The 22268-nt window shown below is 42.0% G+C and overlaps 1 protein-coding gene across 1 annotated transcript; it reads right to left on the reverse strand.

Moving 5' to 3' along the window:
- Nucleotides 1-7787: 7787 nt before the first annotated feature.
- GNAT3 (G protein subunit alpha transducin 3) lies at nucleotides 7788-21924 on the reverse strand (the record flags this gene model as incomplete). The annotated part of the gene is made up of 8 exons (XM_081957574.1): nucleotides 7788-8241; nucleotides 9247-9400; nucleotides 11763-11892; nucleotides 12994-13122; nucleotides 14287-14444; nucleotides 15886-16027; nucleotides 17065-17107; nucleotides 21807-21924. The coding sequence occupies 8 exons, from the start codon at nucleotides 21922-21924 to the stop codon at nucleotides 8051-8053; spliced, it is 1065 nt and encodes a 354-aa protein (XP_081813700.1). The 3' UTR covers nucleotides 7788-8050.
- Between the last annotated feature and the right edge of the window lie 344 nt (nucleotides 21925-22268).

The raw sequence follows: 22268 nt of genomic DNA on the forward strand, positions 1-22268 counted from the left end.
AAATGTAATGTTCTGGTCCACATTGCTTTGGACCGGTATACCCAATACGGCTTCGGCCCAGTCTACCCACTGCAAAGAGGAAACATGCCTGCAGTTTGTGTCTGTGTGTGTGTGGGGGGGGGGTTGTTAAGCTGGCTACGCCCACCCAGTCGGCCACGCCCATCTAGTCGGCCATGCCCAGTGAGTGGAGTCAAGCTGGCCACACCCACCTGGATCCCCTGAGGTCAACCACAGCCCTGATGTGGCCCTCAATGAACTTGAGCTGTTGAATGAAATTGTTCTACATCATATGTCATATTCTACAACATATCCACCTAATAAAGGTAGTATACTAGCTGGATACCCGTGCTTCGTGGCGGTAAACTATGTGATCGGGCTATGCAGGAGAAATTTGGTTCACAATCTGTTGGCCCAGTGGTGGTTGGTGGTTGAAACACATAAGGGAATATTCATTCCTACCACCTTTGAGTCCGGAAGCGGTTCAATAGGTGAAAGGCATTATCTTTTGGTGAGGTACTGACGTTTAGTACTGTAAGGAGCCCCAGACCCCTCCTGAATGAAGGAGTGGAATGTCTGCCAGTGTGAACTGAGGTAACAGAATGTGAGGCAACTGGCAGTTGGAACAGAGTTCTTTTCAGGTGGGGAGGGGGAGTAGAACTCCTTAGCATCAGAGCGTGTTAATTACTGTATAAGAAACACTAATTATCTGATGGTCATTTCGAAAAATCCTTTCTTAGCGAGCACCTAGAAGCCAAGAGGAACATATGTGCCAAATTTCAAGTGTGTAGGCTTTACAGTTCTGGAGATTTGATGATGAATGCGTGGTACTTGGCTTTTATATAGATAGATAGATAGATAGATAGATAGATAGATAGATAGATAGATAGATAGATAGATAGATAGATAGATAGATAGATAGATAAACTTAATACAGCATATAAACTTACAAGGGTAAAGGTTCATTCTCCAAGTTTGTGAGTTAGTTTCCAAATGTTTCGTTCTCAGGCTAGGTAACTTAGCTGCTATGAGTTTAGGTCATGTCAGCGTTCTTCTGCTTATAAGGGCTTCAGGTGTGGTTGTGTCAAGTGAGGTTCTTATGATGGGTCTCGTGATGGGTCAGGTGTGAGGCAGCAGTGCGCCTTGTGATGGTCTTGTGGTAGAGATTACATCAGGTGATAAGGAGTTTATGATGTAATCTCCTTATCAGAAGACCTTGGGTAGCTGCTTGCATCTGTTCCAATGTCAAAGTGCTGCTCTCCCTCTTCATCCAACACAAATGTTGTTGGGCAAATGATCTACAAGGCTCTTTGGCACTGCGGACAATGACACAGTGAGGGGTGGAGGTCTATTGTCCATTACAGGCTGATCTGGGTGGGCTTTAGCTCCTTTCATCATCCTTCTGCACTGTTTTCCAGGCATTACTTTTTGCATTTGGTCTTGGCAGTGTCTGATGCCTTCAAATCAAATTCTCACCCCTACCAAGATTCATTTCTCTCTCCTTCTCCTTCAACCTCTGGCTGATCTGGCAACTGATTACACAGGACAGAAAACACCCTGCAGCCAAGAAGGATCCACACATATTTGTGCTACCCTGAGGATGCAGACAAACCTCCAAGTGGCCTCAACAACCCTTTAAAAAGGATGCAAATGACCAACTGTCTGCAAGGAATATCAATCCTTCCATTCTCCACCATCCAGTCAGAGCTGAAGAAGTTTCTTGGATGAGAAGCGAAATGTCTTCAAGGAAAAACAAGAAAATCCAGGTGCCTCCTGGAAAAAGCACCTTTGGCAGCTGATTACTACATTCCTGGGGCTCCGGGGTCTAACAAGAGGAAGGGGAGACTTCTCCACTCCAACAAAACTGGTCCATGTGATTGGAGAACTAGCCAGAAAATCCCATTGCATTTCTACTTTCCTTAAGTTTCTTAGTGTGGGCACACCATGTTTTCTAAGAACACATTTCTTCTGTAAGGTTTGAACGACAATTGAAGCTGGCAGAGAAGTCACAGAGGGAAATCTCTGGAAAAAATATAGATCGTCCCCCGGTTGAGTCACACTGGTTGAGTCATGTTGATTTACAGAAAAGCTATAAACAACTCTATTCCTAAAAGCGTTCGCTTTGCACAGCGAGCGAAGGTTACTTTTAGACATTTAAGGGGGAAAGAAAGAGAGAAAGCTGAGTGTGATGGATTTTCAAACCGGGAAGCACAGTTGTGTGCGAGGTTTGAGGAGAGAAGTGGGTTAAAAGCTGAACATCTGGTCAGTTTGGTTTCTTGGAGGTTTCCTGACATTGTGTCCTTGGACAAAATGATAGTATAAATAAAATAGGAGGCTAGTTTTAAACTTATACAAGAAGAATAGAATAGAATAGAATAGAATTAATAATAGAATAGAATAGAATTAATAATAGAATAGAATAGAATAGAATAGAATAGAATAGAGTAGAGTAGAGTAGAATAGAATAGAATAGAATAAAATAGAATAGAATAGAATTAAGAATAGAATAGAATAGAATATAACAGAACAGAACAGAATAGAATATAAATTAGGATAGAATGAAATGGAATGGGGAGGGGATGGCGCATTCCTTGAAGTTAAATTCTTGGAATCTCCAACAGGGTGTTCTGATTGAAAAGATCTAGATTGGCTTAATCTGAGAAGAAAACGGAATGACTTTCTCAGAAAGGTTCATTCCCGGAATGATAAATGTTGTACATCCCTGAAAATAAATGCTGAAAATTAGACTTAACTGGGGATGCGGTGCTCGAGATATACTCTTCGTCAGCCGCACAATCAAGCATACAAAAATATTGTTCTACCAGGAGAAATCTAAACCCACATTTACTCAGCTTGGTGGTAAATAATTGACTCCAGATTCTTAACCCTTAGTTCAACCTCTCAACTTGGCTTAGTAGAAGACTCTAAAGCACTGATAATAGAATGGGATGGAGAACAGAGAATGGAATAGAAAATAGAATTTGGTGGAATAGAACATGGAATAGAGAATGGAGTTGAATGGAATGGAAAGGAATGGAGTGGAGTGGAATAAAATGGAGTGGAATAGAATGGAATAGAAAAGGAATAGAAAATGGAATAGAATGGAATAGAAAAGAAATAGAAAATGGAATGGAATAGAGAATTGAATGGAATAGAGAATTGAATGGAACAGAATGTAATGCAATGTAATGGAAAACAACGGACTACACTAGACTGAGGGGAGGAAGAGGAGGAGGAGAAGGAGAAGAACCAGGAGGAGGAGGAGGAGAAGGAGGAGAATATACTGTAGACAGGAGAAGGAGAGAAGAAGGTGAAGGGGGTTACAGAAAAAAGGAAGAGGAGGAGGAGGAGAAGGAGAAGAAGAAGAAAGAAGAAGAAGAAGAAGAAGAAGAAGAAGAAGAAGAAGAAGAAGAAGAAGAAGAAGAAGAAGAAGAAGAAGAGACATTTTGCAGTTGAAATTTACTTATAGAATTTTAATAGCACAGTCTTAAGGCCTACAAGGACCTTGGGTAGCCAGCCCATGCTTAGAGTTGCCAATGTTTTAATTGGTCTACTTATTATTTAATTGGCCTATTTATTATATTCTCTAAATTACGTTTTACGTTTTATCCCTTGACTGAGAAATTCTAGTGAATTGTAAATTTGTAGCTGTCACTTCCTGAAGTTGATATGTCAGTAGTCCTCTCTTGGGTGTCTGCTCCTAAAATCTTAGCATTGGTCATGTCCTGGAAACACTTACTCAGGATTCATGAAATCATCGTGTGAATGGATTTCTTTTCTCCTAAAAAATCTCCCAATTATAATATCCCAATTATACCTTCCAGTCAGAAGGTATAAAACTGCTCCATACTGCAGTAAAAAAAAACTGATCTGAAGCAATCCCGACAAAATGAATAAGGGTGTTTTGAGTTCTTTTTTTCTCTTTTACAATAGGACGACTAAATTCTAAAAAGAATTTAGATTTTTGGCAATCCAAGATGCCCCGAAGTGCTAGCCCAGACTTTGGACAGACCAAAATAATTCAGCACAGGTTGAGGGCTTGTAGGGACAAAAAATATTTGACTTCTGTGAAGAATACTCCTTTGTAGTAGACACACATAGGACGCAAATCCAAATAGGAGGTTATAGAGAAAATTAACAGCTCTGTTCCTCTGCAGTCCCGCCCTGCAATCGCAGAATTTAAAGCCGGGGTCCATATTATAGGTTTACGAAAAGCTGCAGAACGAGTGAGCTATACTTAAGGGAAACCTCGAGTCCAAAGCTGCATCTTACATGCACTCCAGATCTGGCAGCTTCCAACAACACATATTATAATTTTTGTGGCTGTAGCAAATGATACGTTAGACTCACAAAGGGTTGTGACAAGAGAGCCCCTTAACAGATGGCTTGGGTTTTCTTAAAACAGTGACTCAGCATGGAAAACAATCCCATCCAGGGTGGCATTCCAGCTGCATCTATCTGTAGGTGTGTAGGAAAAGAAAAATACTGTGCCCCCAAGAATATGTTGTTTAAGGGTGCCTTTTTTAAACCCTTTATCTAAGTCACATCCTTGCTTTGCTTTATTTCTACATTCTGGCTCGATCCAAAGCACTTCGCAGCTGTAGAAATGAAACGGGAGTGGGATTTGAAGCCCTGATTAGGATTCTGGTTTTGCATTAGCAAAAAAAAGGGAGAGGTTTTTCTTTTTAATCTCTTGTCACAGCAAGAGAGAGAGCATTCTCTGTTGGTTACCCTATCTTGGAGAAGTATTTAAAACCTCAAAACAAACATTTTTGCCTAGCCAGATTTAAACACCGATGGGGGAAATCAGGAGAAACACGTTTTCAGTTTAGTTTACTTTATTGTCATTGCACCTCGTACAATGAAATTAAATGCCATCTTCAGTATACATTAGGTAAAGGTTCCCCTCGCACATATGTGCTAGTCTTTCCCGACTCTAGGGGGGGGGTGCTCATCTCCGTTTCAAAGCCGAAGAGCCAGCGCTGTCCAAAGACGTCTCTGTGGCCATGTGGCCGGCATGCCTCAATGCCTAAGGTGCACAGAACGCTGTTCCCTTCCCTTCCCACAAAAAGGGGATTCCTATTTTTCTACTTGTATTTCTTACGTGCTTTCGGACTGCTAGGTTGGCAGAAGCTGGGACAAGTAACGGGAGCTCACTCCGTTACACGGCGCTAGGGATTTGAACTGCTGAACTGCCAACCTTCCTGATCGACAAGCTCAGCGTCTTAGCCCCTGAGCAACGGCGTGCCCTAAAAATTAGGAGAAACACGTTTTTAGTTTACTTTATTTTATTGTCATTCTATCAAGCACCCTATTTCTCTGGAGTGGATGTCATTTCCTGCCAAATAACATTTCTACAAAAGATAGGAAGAACAGTTGCAGGATTTGGCTTTGGCTTGTCTAGAGAAAGAAGGACTAGGAGGGACATGATAGCAGTCTTCCAGTGTTTGAGGTGCTGCCACAAAGAAGAGGAGGGATGGTCAATCTATTCTCCAAAGCACCCGAAGACAGGAAAAGAAACAATGGATGGAAACTAATCAAGGAGAGAAGCAGCCTAGAACTAAGGAGAAATTTCCTGGCAGTGAGAACAATTAACCAGTGGAACAGAAGTTGCCTCCAGAAGTTGTGAGTGCTTCCTCACTGGAAGTCTTTAAGAAGACAGCCATTTGTCTGGAATACATAGGGTCTTCTGCTTGAGCAGGGGGTTGGACTAGAAGACCTCCAAGGTCCCTTCCAGCTCTGTTCTATTCTAATTGTAATTTATCATCCAGATTTTCCTTACGGACTTATTTTTTCTTTTCTGTTGTCAATTCCTAAAGAACAGGAAGCTTGATATTTGAATGAATGAATGAATGAATGAATGAATGAATGAATGAATGAATGAAGCAAGCAAGCAAGCAAGCAAGCAAGCAAGCAAGCAAGCAAGCAAGCAAGCAAGCAAGCAAGCAAGCAAGCAAGCAAGCAAGCAAGCTTTTGGGGGGTGGAGGGTTCATAATAATCTGTGGAAAGAGTAAGATTGGACCCTGAAATCCATAACGGAATCTAAGCCGTCTCTTGTGAAGTGCAGTTGAAATGACACAAGTCTACACAAAGATTTAATCTAATTAACGAAGGTGTTTCCTGCAAGATAACACTGCCATGGAGCACAATCAAATCCCTATTTGGGGTTATAAACCCCACAGTAACTTTCTCACAAATAAACCCATTGATTTATTTATTTATTTTTTTGCATTCAATAGAATCCAAGTATTGTTCAGCATTTAAAGAAGCAGCCAGCTGAATTTCTGTAATGTAAAACCGGATCTGAGAATCAAGCTTAGCGAACTCTGCGCTGGGGTGGGTTATTTTTTTTGGGGGGGTGGGGGGGAATCAGTAATGCAGAATAAATCATTTTCCTAGAATGACAAAACAATGGGATTTTTCACCCCATCTCTAAGTGGGTAATTATTTCAGAATGTTCTAAACCGATGGCCCTGTGATAATGGCTGGTGATGCCATCAAAATAATTCAGAAGCCGATGTAAAACGTAAATGTCACTTTGCCCTCATGTGGTGGGATCATGTATATTCACAAATTCAACAATTTAGTTTGGAACAATTCTGTTTGGAAAAATAAGTCCGTAAGGAAAAAGTCTTTTTTTTTTTTTTTTTGGCTTCGTTTAGGAGATCTCGCGAGGTTCTAAGATCCCATTCATCATTCCTTTTTTTTTCTTTGCAAAAAAAATATTATTTTTTATTTTCAAAACAAACATAAAACTCCTCCTTCTTTACATACTGTAGAAAGTGTATCAGTTGGTTACGAAAGGCTTTTGTGCATCTCTTCCACCCTCATCAAGTATAATTCATATTAACTCTAGTATCTTAACTCAAATGTTAATTCATATTAACTTATATTACCATCATCATACCTCCACATTCATCATTCTTATTGTTTTCTCTAGCGATGCTTCCATCGTTTCATTTTTTAAACGTACCTTCCCTGGAGACACAGCAACGGTCATAAGTATGAAGCAGTTGTCATACATCTGAATTTTGATCCCACGAAAATGGGGATGCTACAATGGTCGTAGCTGTAAAAAAATTGGTCACAAATCCCTTTTTTAAAAGAAAAGTTATTTTTTTATTTTTATTCTCTTACATACAGTTACAGGAATACATTCGCCTAGTTATTGTTCTTATTTATCCTTATCACTTGTACATATTTGTTTTTTCCATATAAAGGGTTAAAATATCTTTTTTTTAGTTAAAATCACTTTTTTTTAGTGCCTGTGCAACTTTGGATGATCACTAAGTGAATTTTTGTAAATTGAGGACTACCTGTTTTGATAATGGATGATTTTCTCCCAAATATGCATGGGGCCAGACTGCAGGGGGCGCTGTTGGCCAACATTTCTCTGGGATTTCATCCCCATTTTTATCTTCCTTTAATTAAAGGAAGCACCTGAGGGTAGAACAAGAAGCAATGGGGGGGAACTAATCAAGGAGAGAAGCAACTTAGAACTGAGAAAGAATTTCCTGACAAATGCAAGTAGAAAAATAGGAACCACCTTTTAGTGGAAAGGGAAGAGCGTTCTGTGTGCCTTCGGTGTTGAGTCATGCCGGCCACACAACCACCGAGACGTCTTCGGACAGCTCTGGCTCTTCGGCTTTGAAACGGAGATGAGCACCGCCCCCTAGAGTCAGGAACGGCTAGCACATACGCTATATTGCCAAAAGCATTCGCTCACCCATCCAAATAATCAGAATCAGTTGTGAACGAATACTTTTGGCAATATAGTGTACGTGTATAGTGTATGTGCGAAGAGAACCTTATCCCTTTGCTGATCTCTACTGGTGATCTAGAATTTTGTAGCCAAGATGTAATAGTGATATTATTTCCCATTTATTTATGTCCACCTTCAAGCTATACACATTAACTCAGAAGGAGGCACTACTAAGACTTATTTGCTAAAAAAGAAAAAAGAAAAAGAGGTTACCCAAAATGGAAAGAAAAGTTCAAGGGATGCAAAAGAGATTTTGCAAAAGGAAGGGGGGGGGGGGAAATCATGAAGAGCTTAAAAGAGTCCACAATCTTTGAGTTTCTCTTTGATGATTATATCTGTTACAGCGTCGAACACAAACTTGACGTTCTGTGTGTCTGTGGCACACGTCAAGTGGGCGTAGATCTCTTTGTCTTCCTTTCTGATGTTCAGGTCTAAAAATTGCTTCTTAATGTAATTTCCAGCGTCTTCAAAAGTGTTGGGACCTGCTTGGAAAGGAATAAAAAAAAAAGGGGGGGGGGAACGAATATTCATAAAATGCACTGTGGCCTAGAAAACCTTGTTCTTTTCTTCCCCATGCAATGTTTCTATTCTGACACACAGACACACCCCAAAATACAAATTTTGATATGCCTGGATCCAAGGAATCCGTATTTTGCAAAAGGGCATGAATCTAGTGTGTGAATGGGATCTGTGCGGCAAAATGGCAATAGCAATAAAACTTAGATGTATATACTGCTTCACATTGCTTTACAGACCTCTCTAAGCGGTTTACAAAGTCAGCCTTTTGCCCCCAACCATCAGGGTCCTCATTTTACTGACCTCAGAAGGATGGAAGGATGAGTCAACTTTGAGCCAGTCAGGATCTGCTGGCAATTGGCAGAATTAGCCTGCAGTACCGCATTCTAATCACTGTGCCATCAAGAAGGAGAATGAGAAAGGGAATTAGAGGGAAGGAAGGAAAGGAAGGGTGGAAGGAAGGAAGGAAGGAAGGAAGGAAGGAAGGAAGGAAGGAAGGAAGGAAGGAAAGAAGGAAGGAAGGAAGGATGAAGGGAGGGAGGGAGGGAGGGAGGGATAGCAATAGCACTTAGACTTATATACTGCTTCACAGTGCTTTACAGCCCTCTCTAAGTTGTTTACAGAATCAGTCTCTTGCCCCCAACAATCTGGGTCCTCATTTTACCGACCTTAGAAGGATGGAAGGCTGAGTCAACCTGGAGCCTGGTGAGATTCGAACTACCAAATTGCAGTCAGCCTGCAGTCAGCAGAAGTAGCCTGCAGTACTGCACTCTAACCACTGGGACACCATGGCCCTTAATCCGACACACCATGATTCATTTATTAGATACAGTGGCCTAAAGGTGATAATATGGAACAGAAGTTGTCTGAATCCCTTAGAGTAAGAATTGGGTCAGGTCACGTTGATGATCCATGACTGATATGGGGGGAACCGCCACAGAATTTTGCCCAAAGATGCCAGAAAAACGTACCATCGTATTCTGAAAAGCAGACACGGAGGTTGATTTTGGCGATTTTTTCTTGGAAAAGGTCTTTCTTGTTGAGAAACAGCACAATAGAAGTGCTGGAAAAGTATTTGTGGTTACAGATGCTGCTGAAGAGGTTGAGGCTTTCGTGCATTCGGTTCTGTGAGAAGAAAAAACAAGGAGGTCGTTAGATTAATCTATTATTCCTAATTGCTCTGAGCAAGAAGAACATCTTCGTAGACTCTAGAACAGCAGACTCTAGAAAGAGTGCAGAGAAGAGCAACCAGGATGATGAGGGGACTGGAGGCTAAAACATACGATGAACAGTTGCAGGATCTGGGCATGGCTAACCTAGTGAAGAGAAGGACCAGGGGAGACATGAGAGCAGCCTTCCAATATCTGAGGGGCTGCCACAGAGAGGAGGGGGTCAAGCTGTTCTCCAAAGCATCTGAAAACCAGACAAGGAAAAATGGATGGAAATTGATCAAGGAGAGATTCAATCTGGAACTAAGAAGAAACTTCCTAACAGTGAAGACAATTAACCAGTGGAACGGGTTGGCTCCAGAAATGGAGCGTCCTGCATCACTGGAGGTTGATGAATGGTTACAGGAACTGGGCATGGCTAGTCTAGTGAAGAGAAGGACCATGGGAGACATGATAGCAGTCTTCTAATGTTTGAGGGGTTGCCCCAGAGAGGAGAGGATCAAGCTATTGCCCAAAGCACCTGAAGGCCAGACAAGAAACAATGGATGGAAACTGAACAAGGAGAGATTCAACCTGGAAATAAGGAGGAACTTTCTGACAGTGAGAACAGTCCACCCATGGAACAGAAGTTGCCTTTGGAAGTTGTGGGAGCTTCATCACTGGAGGCTTCCAAGAAGAGACTGGTGTCAGGCTTGAGAGACATTTTTTTACATTGGGCCTTCAGGCCTGCCACAATTTCAACTCTGGGAAAATGGGAGGGGGGATTACATGGAGTATGGGAGATATATAGTCAAAATAACGTTCTTTCTTATTGAGTCAAGGATGTTTCGCCCTGCACCTGGGGTGGCGTGACTGGGAGGCATCTCTAGATTTGGACGGTGGATTGATTGGACCATGTGACGGACATGGGGGTGCTGGGCAGGCACTTGGACTTTCTTTTGGGTGGGGAAAACCTGGAAACTTTCAGATTTGGGTTTTCCCAGATGTGCCAATAGGACATCTCTCATAAAATGGAACTTTGAGGAAACTCAAGCCTCGGAGTCTTCTTCCATTGGGGGTGTTATTTGGAACCCTGACAACTGGACTGCCATCTGTCAGAAATGGTGTAGGGTCTCCTTCTTAGGTGTTTGTGTGTGGGGGGGGTCATCAAATATATATATATATATATATATATATATATATATGTATGTATGTATGTATGTATGTATGTATGTATGTATGTATGTATGCATGTATGTATGTATGTATTTATGTTACAACCCCTGGTATGACTAAATATGGGAGGAAGGTCACTACTCCCTCTTTCTGTCCTTCGGCCTATCACAAAGACCATGCAGGCAGAAAACCACATTTTTATTTTTACTGTTGCCTTTTTTTTAATATATTTGTGTTGTAATTGTACTGATAAATAAATAAAGGGAGACTAGGATAGATCTATTTCGAGCTAATTAGCTCTCATCAGCTAGCCATACCCTTACTGGGATTAGAACCCGGGCTGTATATATCTTAGGCAGGAGTCTTAACCAGTAAGGGTATGGCTAGCTGATGAGAGCTAATTAGCTCGAAATAGATCTATCCTAGTCTCCCTTTATTTATCAGTACAATTACAACACAAATATATATATATATATATATATATATATGTATGTATGTATGTATGTATGTATGTATGTATGTATGTATGTATGTATGTGTATATATATATATATATATATATATATATATATATATATATATATATATATATATATATATATATATATATATATATATATATATATATATATATATATATATATATATATATATATATATATATATAAAGGCAACAGTAAAAATAAAAATGTGGTTTTCTGCCTGCATGGTCTTTGTGATAGGCCGAAGGACAGAAAGAGGGAGTAGTGACCTTCCTCCCATATTTAGTCATACCAGGGGTTGTAACATAAATACATACCTATTTCCCTGGCTCAACTGATAAGGAAGAGAACCCGTGGCTTAGTGGTTAAGACTCCTGCCTAAGATATATACAGCCCGGGTTCTAATCCCAGTAAGGGTATGGCTAGCTGATGAGAGCTAATTAGCTCAAAATAGATCTATCCTAGTCTCCCTTTATTTATTTATCAGTACAATTACAACACACACACACACACACACACACACACACACACATATATATTATTTTTATATATATATATATATATATATATATATATATATATATATATATATATATATATATATATATATATGCGTTTTGATGAAGCGCAGTGTATCCGTTCCACCGCGTACCAAATCCCTCTCTTTCTCCTTCAACTTACCACATTCTCATCTTCCACCAGGACCATGTCGTAGGCGCTAAGGGCTGCACAGAAGATTATGCAGGTCACTCCCTCAAAGCAGTGGATCCACTTTTTCCTCTCGGATCTCTGCCCGCCCACATCAAACATCCTATGAAATGAATCTATGATTAATCAGGTACTCGCTTAAGCTGTTTCTGATGGGCGCTGCTGACACATTTTAGAGGGAGAAGGAAAAGCAAAAGGAAGGGAGGGAAGGAAGGAAGAAAGGAAAGAAGAAAGAAAGAAAGAGAGAGAGGGAGGGAGGGAAGGAAGGGGGGTGGAGGGATGGGAGGGAGAAAGTGAAGGAAAGGATGGAGGAAAGCAAGGAAGGGTGGGAGGGAGGGAGAAAAAAGAAAGGAGGAAGGAAGGAAAGGAAGAAAGAGAGAGGGAGAGAGAAACTGAGTGGTTTCCAGTTTTTTACAAGGTAGGAGATCAACCTCCGCTTCCCCAGGTGTCAGTCAACACCTTCCTCCGCATGTCACACAGGCTCTGCTCTGCGTTGATGGTTGTCACCATCATCTTAACCTTGTTGGAACAAAAACTAGGGGTGAAATTCAGCAGGTTCTGGAGAGCCAGTAGTGAAATTTTGAGAAGTTTGGAGAACTGGTTGCAGAAATTTTGAGTAGTTCAAAGAACTGGTTGCAGAAATTTTGAGAAATTCAGAGAACCAGTAGTGAAATTTTGAGTAGTTCAGAGAACTGGTAGCAGAAATTTTGAGAAATTCAGAGAACCAGTAGTGAAATTTTGAGAAGTTTGGAGAACTGGTTGCGGAAATTTTGAGTAGTTCGGAGAACTGGTAGCAGAAATTTTGAGAAATTCAGAGAACCAGTAGTGAAATTTTGAGAAGTTTGGAGAACTGGTTGCGGAAATTTTGAGTAGTTCAGAGAACTGGTAGCAGAAATTTTGAGAAATTCAGAGAACCAGTAGTGAAATTTTGAGAAGTTTGGAGAACTGGTTGCGGAAATTTTGAGTAGTTCGGAGAACCGGAAAATGCCACTTCTGGCTGGCCCCAGAGTGAGGAGGGAATGGGGATTTTGCAGTATCCTTTCCCTGCCACGCCCACCAAGCCACGCCCACAGAACTGGTAGTGAAAACAATTGAATTTCACCACTGCTACAAACCTCCCAACATCCCTACTTTTATGGGGACCTACATGCTGTATATTCACTGGAAAGAGAACTAGAATGAGAAAAAAAAATGACTTGTTTACCGAAAGTGCAAGTCCTTGAAAGAAAAGTGTGTCTCAATAATTCCCGTTGTTTTCACTCGTGAACGAAGAACATCTTGTTCATTAGGGACATAGCCAGGAGATGTCAGTCTGTCCAAATCATTGAGGTAACTGCATCAATGAGAGAGAGGAGGGAGGGAGAGAAAGAGAGAAAGAGAAAGAGAGAGAAAGAGAGAGAGACACACACACAAACAGAGAGAAAGAGACACACAGAGAGAAAGAGAGAAACAAGAAGAAAGAGAAAGAGAGAGGAAGACACAAACAGAGAGACATACAGAGAGGAAGAGACAGAGAGACAGAGAAAGAAACAAAAGAGAGAGAGAAAGGGAAAGAGAAGGTGAAAGAGAGACATAGAGAGAAAGAGAAAACAGAAAGAGAGAAAGAGAAAGAGAGAAAAGGAAAGAGAATGAGAAAGAGAGAGAGACACATGGACAGAAAGACAAAGAGAGAAAGAAAGAGAGAGTGAAAGAGTGACACAGAATAAAAGAGAAGGGGAAAGAAAGACACACAGAGAGAAAGAAAAGTAGAGAGAGAGAGAGAAAGAGCCAGACAGAAAGAGAAATAGAGAGAAGGAGAGAAAGAGAGAGAGAAAGGGAAAGAAAGGGAAAGAGAGGGAGAAAGCAGGACAGACAGACAGAAAGAGATAGAGAGAACAGAAATAGAGAGAGAGAGAAAGAGAAAAAGGGAAAGTGTGTGTGTGTGAGAGAGAGAGAGAGTGAGAGAGTGAGAAAGACAGGGAAAGAGAGACGCACACACAAAGAGAAAGAGAGACACACAGAGAGAAAGAAAAGGAGAGAGGGGGGGGGAGAGAGAAAGACACACAGAGAGACAGAGACAGAGAGAAAGAGAGAGGGAGAGAAAGAAAGAAAGAAAGAAAGAAAGAAAGAAAGAAAGAAAGAAGGAAAGAGATGATAGATAGATAGATAGATAGATAGATAGATGATAGATAGATAGATGATAGATAGATAGATAGATAGATAGATAGATAGATAGATAGATAGATATGCATTTATCAACATTTTGCAAAGTGAAATCATGTCTGTCTTGCTTGAAAAGAAGAACCGAATCTGCTACTCTTTGCAGAGGATACATTCAGCAAGAAAGCAAATCTGCTTGCAATTAAATAGTTCCAGGTGTGCAAATATCACCACCAGACACTCACAAATGCATTTAATCCGTGAAACTCTTTGTATCTCTACTGGTGCGGTTTTCACCCCAGAAATCCAAGGATCAGCAGGTAAATGAATAGAGTCCAGTTGCAAGGAAACCACTCACTATGCAGCAGAGTCGTTCAGCTGATACTCGGACGCTCTTTCGAAACAAGCTTGGATCCCTGGATCCTTCCACAGGCGCTTGATGATGCCAGCCAGTTCAGGAGTCATGGACCCATCCTCTGTGACCTCCGCCATGGCGTAAAGCTGCTTTTCATCTTCCTGAAATTAAATAATTTGTTTCCGACCCCAAAAAGCACGAGGAAGATTCCTGGTCCTGAAAAAAACCCTTTTACTAAACGAACGTGAATTCCTCTCGTTCACATTCAGCCAAGCCCTGGAAAACAGTCTTTCAAAGGTGAATTTATGATCACAGACCTTATCTAGCTTGGAAAGCTTCCATGTAAATCTTTTCCAAATGAGGAGCTGTGCAAGGAAAGACTGGGCACAGAGTCTCTGAGATTCAGGGACAGATCTTCACACTCCCGAAAGGAATCTAATGACTGACTGAACGAATTGTTTCCTGCAAAGGCCCATTCCCCTTTCGCTCCTCTTTTATTTCCTATGGGAGGGGCCAATCCCCTTGGCCCCTCCCATAGGAAATAAGTGAGGCGCAGTGGTTAGAGTGCAGTACTGCAGCTACTTCTGCTGATCACCAGCTGCCAGCAGTTTGACAGTTCGAATCTCACCAGGCTCAAGGTTGACTCAGCCTCCCGTCCTTCCGAGGTGGGTAAAATGAGGACTAGATAGTTGGGGGGCAAGAGGCTGACTCTGTAAACCACTTAGAGAGGGCTGTAAAGCACTGCGAAGCGGTATATAAGTCTAAGTCCTATTGCTATATAAATTTAATAAATGCAGTAAATATAGCCACATTCCTGGCTGTATTGCTAACAGGTCGTGTATTTTGGCTGCTACTGGTATGCATATTTATTGTGAATGTTTTCATTGTTTTTATTGTTTTCAAATGTTTTTAGTATTTTGATTGCAATATTTTTTTGAACTGCAACACCCCCAGTCATTAACTGAGACGGGGGGGATATAGAGAAGGAAGGAAGGAAGGAAGGAAGGAAGGAAGAGGAGGAGGAGAGAGGGAGGGAGGGAGGAGAAGAGGGAGGGAGGGAGGAAAGGGGGACGGAAGGAAGGAGAGGAGGGAGGGAGGGGAAAGAAAGGAATGTAGAAAGAAAGGAGAGGAGGAAGGAGGGAGGGATGGAAGGTGGAAGGAAGGAAGAAATGAAGGAAAGAAAGAAGGAAGGAAGGAAGGAAAGGAGAGGAGAGGAGAGAAGGGGAGTGAAGAAAGGGGAAAGAAAGGAATGTAGGAAGGAAGAGGAGGAGGAGGGAGGGAAGGAGAGAAGGTGGAAGGAAGGAAGGAAGGAAGGAAGGAAGGAAGGAAGGAAGGAAGGAAGGAAGGAAGGAAGAGCTTCTTCAGTTTTAACTGAATCGTGGGGAATGGCTTCAGGGAATCTGCTTTCAGTCAGAACTGAAGAAAGTTCTTGGATGAGAAGCGAAACGTCTTCAAGGAAAATCAAAGTCCCTTTGCCTTTTGAAAAAGCTTTTTTGGGACAACCATGGCCTGGATGTTTCTCCCAAAGGTGCTTTTGAGAATCCCCATAGACAACCAGGAAGAGTGGCAATGGAAGGCTTTCGTCACAGGTCTCGCACTCACTGTGTTTTGCACATTCTCATATTCGATTCCCAGAGTGGACATAGCCTTCACAATCGAGAGAATGGACTGCAGGGTGTTGCTGTAAACCACTGATTTGTACTCCTCACATTCCTGATCCGTGTAGCCATGGTTATGGATGATCCTGCAAGACAGCAGAAAGATGACAGAATGAGAATACCGCATTTTTCAGACTATAAGAGTAGTATAGCACCATGATTTTGAAGAGGCAAATTAAAAAAAAAAGTTTTTACACTCTGTAGGCCTCCAAAACCCTCTGCATGTTTTTTTTTTTGAAGGGGGGATGCAGAGCTTTGGGAGGCTTGTAGAGTGCTTCTGGGGGTTGGGGGGGGAGAAAAGAGTTTTTGGGGTTTTTTTTGCAAAAATGGGCCATTTTTTACAAAAAAAAAAGGCATGCAGAGGCTTTCGGGGGCTTGTAGAGTGCTCCTGGGGGAGGGAGATCGGTTTTCTTTGCTTTTTTTGCCCTCCCCAGCCCCCAGGGGCACTTTGTAGGCCTGCCAAATCCTTTGCATGTCCATTTTTGCAAAGGGGGCAGGCTTTCGATAGGCCAAAAATGCTGTATTCGGTGTATATAGGATGCACCCAGATTTTCACCCTCTTTTTTGAGGGGGAAAAAGATGCGTCTTATACTCCAAAAAGAAAAACACCAGTGGAGTGGAGAAAACAAATGGAAATTAGCTAGTTTGCAATCAACTATCAAATGATGGATGGGGACTTATTCTCAAACAACCTGTTATCCGAAGCTGTCTAGGACAGCTATAGACAATTAGATCATTTAATTGGTTCGTGACTCTCCAAGACTCCTGGCCAAGTTCTGCAGATATCGGCCTGGCAGCTCTCCAAGCCAGAGAAGGTCTGTGACTGTAAATCCTCCCTTGAAAGACTTTGCTGGATGTGAAGGAGCAGAATTCACAGAAAATTAATAAAAGGGTCTTTTGTCGCGACGAGGAGTTTGCTTCCAGCTCTTGGGAAGCCTAAGTTAAAACATCACCAGCTCATCCTTTCCACCCAGAAAGGCCTTAGTGCTTCTACCATGAGTGCAATACAATGTGCCTCTGATTGTTATCCAACTAATAAAACATAGTTAATTTTCAATGTTAGCGCTGAAGTCACAGCTAGAACATTGATTTCAGAAACGATCCTAAATTTTGGTAGACCTACTTCATTTGTTTCACAATGGTGCTCTTGCCTGATTCACCAGCTCCTGCAAAGAAAGAAAAAATAAGTGTCAGCGTGACATATGGACATGAAGAAAATTGTCTTAAATTGAGCCACAAAGCCAAGGTTCCAAGTCACACACCCCCTTCAGTGAGAACTCTGAGTCAGGCATATTCCTCCGAGAAGATTTTATTTTGGATATATCAAATTGGCACAGACTTGGTAAAAAAACGGCTCTTAAGTTCCTGCCGGTTTTACACCCAATTAAAATTAAAACTCCAGTCACATGGTCCAATCAGCATGTAATCCAGTTGCAAGGTGACCTCAGTCTCCACCTGTCAGACATCTGCACGAACATCAAAGATTCCCACGGGAAGGAAATTTGTTTTGGCTACAAGACCCCAGCTATCTCTACACACACACATCTCCCTGGCCCCCTCAGCTCCAGGCTGCGTCAACCCCAAAGTAACATGAATAGAAACCTTCTTAGAGGAAACCTCCTTTGGTCACCATGATGTAAAAAAGATGTGGAGACTCTAGAAAGAGTGCAGAGAAGAGCAACAAAGAAGATTAGGGGACTGGAGACTGAAATATACAAAGAACGGTTGCAGGAACTGGGTATGTCTAGTTGAATGAAAAGAAGGACTAAGGGAGACATGATAGCAGTCTTCCAATATCTCAGGGGTTGCCCCAAAGAAGAGGGAGTCAAAGTATTCTCCAAGGCACCTGAGGGTTGAACAAGAAGCAATGGGTGGAAACTCATCAAGGAGAGAAGCAACTTAGAACTGAGGAGAAATTTCCTGACAGTTAGAACAATTAGTCAGTGGACAACTTGCCTCCAGAAGTTGTGAATGCCCCAACACTGGAAGTCTTTTAAGAAGATGTTGGATAGCCATTTGTCTGAAACGGTATAGGGTTTCCTGCCTAGGCATGGGGTTGGACTAGAAGACCTCCAAGGTCCTTTCCAACTCTGCTTTTGCATTGTATTGTATTGAAAGTGACAAAAAGAAAATGGCTACCGTTAGGCCGGCTTCAGGGTTGACAGGCTTCCCCCCTCAATTAAAAAGAGACACCGGTGTTTTTCAGCTTGCTTTTTATACGTTTTTGCCGCCTCTCTCAAAGCATGCTGTTTATTTTCCCAAGATCCTTTTAGAGATTCCATCCATTCATTTAATGACATGAATGAGGGGGGGGGGATGTTTGGGCATGGGCAATTTGGGCCTGGGGACAAATTCCATGGTGGTGCTATGTAGACTATCAGCAGTGGAACTGTGCAGAGCTGCAGCCATTTAGGGAACTGGCTGAACAGATTTCCTCTTAGCCAGAGTTTTAAAAGCCACTTCAAACCTTTATTTGCATTTCTGTCTTCCCTCAGGCATATCTCCAGTCAAAACAGCCTGCTCTGGTTGCTGTTTAGCTATTTATTTATTTGTCTATCCAAACATCTGGATGCTCTTTAGCGTTTGGATTTGCATGTAAGTAATTTGTCCCTAATTTAGGGAAATTAATCACAGGAAAGCATCAATCCTATGGAAAGCATCCCTTGAGATAAAACAAGCCACAAAGGACCAAGAAAGCATCAATTTCCAACTGGCTGAATATGCAATTTATTATTATTTTGCAATGGGTAAATTTCATAGATAGGGTGACAATTTTGTCCATAATCAGCTCTGGCAACTGGGACGTGACAAACCCAAAACCCCTGGTGAAATGCATTTTGGGTAAGGAGAGGGCTGGTCTTCAGTGATTTTGGTTAATAGGGTTTTTACTATAGAGCAGAAAAACTTGCAAAAAAAATCATGTACATGCAAAATACATGGAAAGGTAAAGGTAAAGGTTCCCCTCACACATATGTGCTAGTTGTTCCCCACTCTAGGGGGCAGTGCTCATCACCACTACCCAGTGACGTGCGGTGAGGTTTACTGCTGGTGAGGCTGGTGACGTCATCAGGAAGGTGGGGAATGGGACCACGTGTGCTGGAGGTGGAGGCTGCCTCAGCTTCCAGCACACGTGATCCCATTCCCCGCCTTCCTGAGCATGCTCCGCAGTCCTCGAAAGCGACTGGGGAACGATGAGAACCTTCCTGCCTCTGCTGGACTTTGCGCAAGTCCAGCAGAGGGAGGAAGGTTCTCGTTCCCCAGTCGCTTTCGCGGCTTCGTCATCCGGGAGCGCCGACAACATTTCTGCCTCCGCAGCTCGCGGGCGCGGATGGACGGAGGTAGCCAGAGTGGCGCCGAGGCAGTCCGGCGGGCAAGCAACCGACGATCAGGCTGCCTGATCCTCCATTGCTCGCTCTTTCATCCGCCCGGACCGCCTAATTATATACTATTATTTCATGAAGAGAGGTGAGGCTCTGCCTCCCTTGCCTCCCCTGACCGCACGTCCCTGCTGCTACCGGTTCGGGTTAAGCGGTGCGAAGTGGCTGAATATTGTCCAATTTCATTGTATTTAAGTACAATGGCAATAAGGATTATACTTACTTATACTTATACGTAATACCACCTCTGGCTGTGTCCCTTTTGTGTATCTGCTGTGACAAGGTATTCAGAAAGGGCACAGCTCACACAACGAGTGTGCAATGCTTCCTTTTGCCATTTGGACAAAAGTTTCCAATCTTCTGGAAGAATTTACTTCCCGCAATCCCAAAAAGATCAGAGAAGATCTAATTTCAGTCACCCAGAGAGGATATTTTTGGCTAAATGTTTGGAGACCTTTAGCGGCTAAAAGGACGGGGACAACGAAACAATCATTTAAAGCAACTGCAAACTTTCAATCACCGGAAGTCTTCGAACAGAAGCTGCAACTTTGATCTCGGAGAGATTCCATTAAATATCCCCCCCTTCCAATTCCACGGCTCTTTCACTTTGAAACCATTTTATGCTCTTACGGCTTTAACACGTAACACAATGGTGCCAGTCCCCCTGCTCTCCTGCCTCCATTTGTCTTTTTTTTACATAACCTGCTGGCATTTTTAGAACGTGAAGGGCATTCGGCTGGATAATTCCATTCCTATCAGGTGACAGCAAGGAAACTCTGACAAATGTTGTCATGCGATTCCATCAGGGGTGACAGGGAGGCATATCTCTCAAGGCTAAATTCTTTCCGCTGCAGTTATATTTTTAACAGGCAAAGGACCCACTTGACAGAAGCTTGGTTTAATAAGTTGCAACCGTCTCATGAATATCGTAAAAAAAAAGTATTCAGAAACTTCTGATATGTCTACGATTCGTCTGATGGCAAATCATTAACAGAATGACAGAATAGCAGAGTTGGAAGGGACCTTGGAGATCATCTAGTCCAACCCCCGCCCAAGCAGGAGACCCTATTTTATTTCATACAATTGTCCATTCTCTTCTTGAAAGCCTCCAGTGATGAAGCTCCCACAACTTCCAAAAGAAAGCTGTTCCATAAGTTGATTGTTCTCACTGTCAGAAAATTTCTCCTTATTTCTAGGTTGAATCTCTTCTTGATCTGTTTCCATCCATTGTTCCTTGTCTGGCCTTCAGGTGCTCTGGAAAACAGCTTGACCCTGTCCTTTCTGTGGCAGCCCCTCAAATATTGGAAGAGCGCTATCCTGTCTCCCCTGGTCCTTCTCTTTGCTAGAATAGCCATGCCTAGTTCTTGCAACCATTCATTGTAGGTTTTAGGTCTTCTAGTCCAACCCCCTGCTCAAGCACAAGACCCTGTAATCTTCTGGACAAGTGGCTCTTCAGTCTCTTCTTAAAAGCCTCCAGTGATGGGACACTCACAACCTCTGAAAGCAAGGTGTTCCACTGATTAATTATTCTTACTGTCATGAAATTCCTCCTTAGTTCTAAGTTGCTTCTCTCCTTGATTAGTTTCCACCCATTGCTTCTTGTTCTACCCTCAGGTGCTTTGGGCAATAGGTTGACTCTTCTTTGTGGTCCTTCTTTTCTCTAGACCAGCCATATTCAAATTCTGCAACTGTTCTTCATATGGTTTAAAAGATGACACTTGGCCATCTTTTAAACCATATGTCCAAGAATTTTACAAGATACATCAACACATTGCAGCTTCCTGCAATAACACCAGCGGAGCTGCAAAAAACTGCGCTACTCGGAACATCTTATATTTTAAGAAGGTCCTTGGTTGATACCTAGGACGCTGGCAGCAAACCGTATCAACCATTAGCATCAGTCACTGGTATTTGTAGTGCATTTTTGAATGTTCAGTTGGCTGAATTTCATGTTTAATGAATAAAGTATATATATTATTATGTGGTTAATCTTTGGTGAGATTCACAGCCTTTGGGGCTGGTTGGTAGCTCAACAGCTCGATTCCTAACCAAGGACCTAGGAACTGTTAAGGTAAAGTCGGAGGATATAAGTTGTTCTAAGTAGGGTGGTTTTTTGTAGAATCAGAATGTTCAAGTCAGGTAAATTTAGAATTTCCAGATAGCGAGGTAGCCCTTTAGGTATTGCTCCAAGGGCTCCAATTACAATTGGGACAACACATGATTTCTTTTTCTACAGTCGCTCAACTTCAATTTGCAAGTCCTGGTACTTTGTGATTTTTTCTTGCTGCTTATCATCATCATCATCATCATCATCATCATCATCATCATCACTACTACTACTACTACTACTACTACTACTACTACTACTACTATTATTCTTTCCTTCTTCAGCTCCACTAGATTTTAAAATAAGCAGATCAGACCAATCAGCTCTTACTAGCTGTCAGCAAATCAAGGTGAAGATCAAATGTAAATAGCTAATACTTACCCAAAAGAAGCAACTTGACTGTCTTAGAATTTTTGATGGCGTCTTCTTGAAGTCTTTTTTCAAGCTCTCGTGATCTCTTATTTGATTCTTTAGACTCAGCACTGATTCTGCCCCCCATGGTGTGGCCTCTTGCCCAAGGAAACTGGTGTCTTAATTGAGAAACAAATGTACACTTCGGACAAATAATGGAGCAGCCACGTTTCAAAAAAGCTCGGAGGTCTTCATCCAACTTCTTCTTCAGCTTGCTTTCATTGACTTTGGCCAAGAAGGTAGGTCAGGCGTCTTATGTCATCTGCTTGTTATCACATCAGACATGTTAATGTCATTTTGAACATTTGCCTAAATCCTTTGAACATTTGCCTAAAAGCCAGGCAAAGCAGGAACAAACTTTGGGCATCCCATCCGGATTTTGTTGTCCTTTCTCTGATAGGAAAGTATGACCTGAGGTAAATGAAATATTTC

This window comes from Natrix helvetica, assembly GCF_964273705.1.
Source record: "Natrix helvetica genome assembly, chromosome: 6".
NCBI lineage: Eukaryota > Metazoa > Chordata > Lepidosauria > Squamata > Natricidae > Natrix > Natrix helvetica.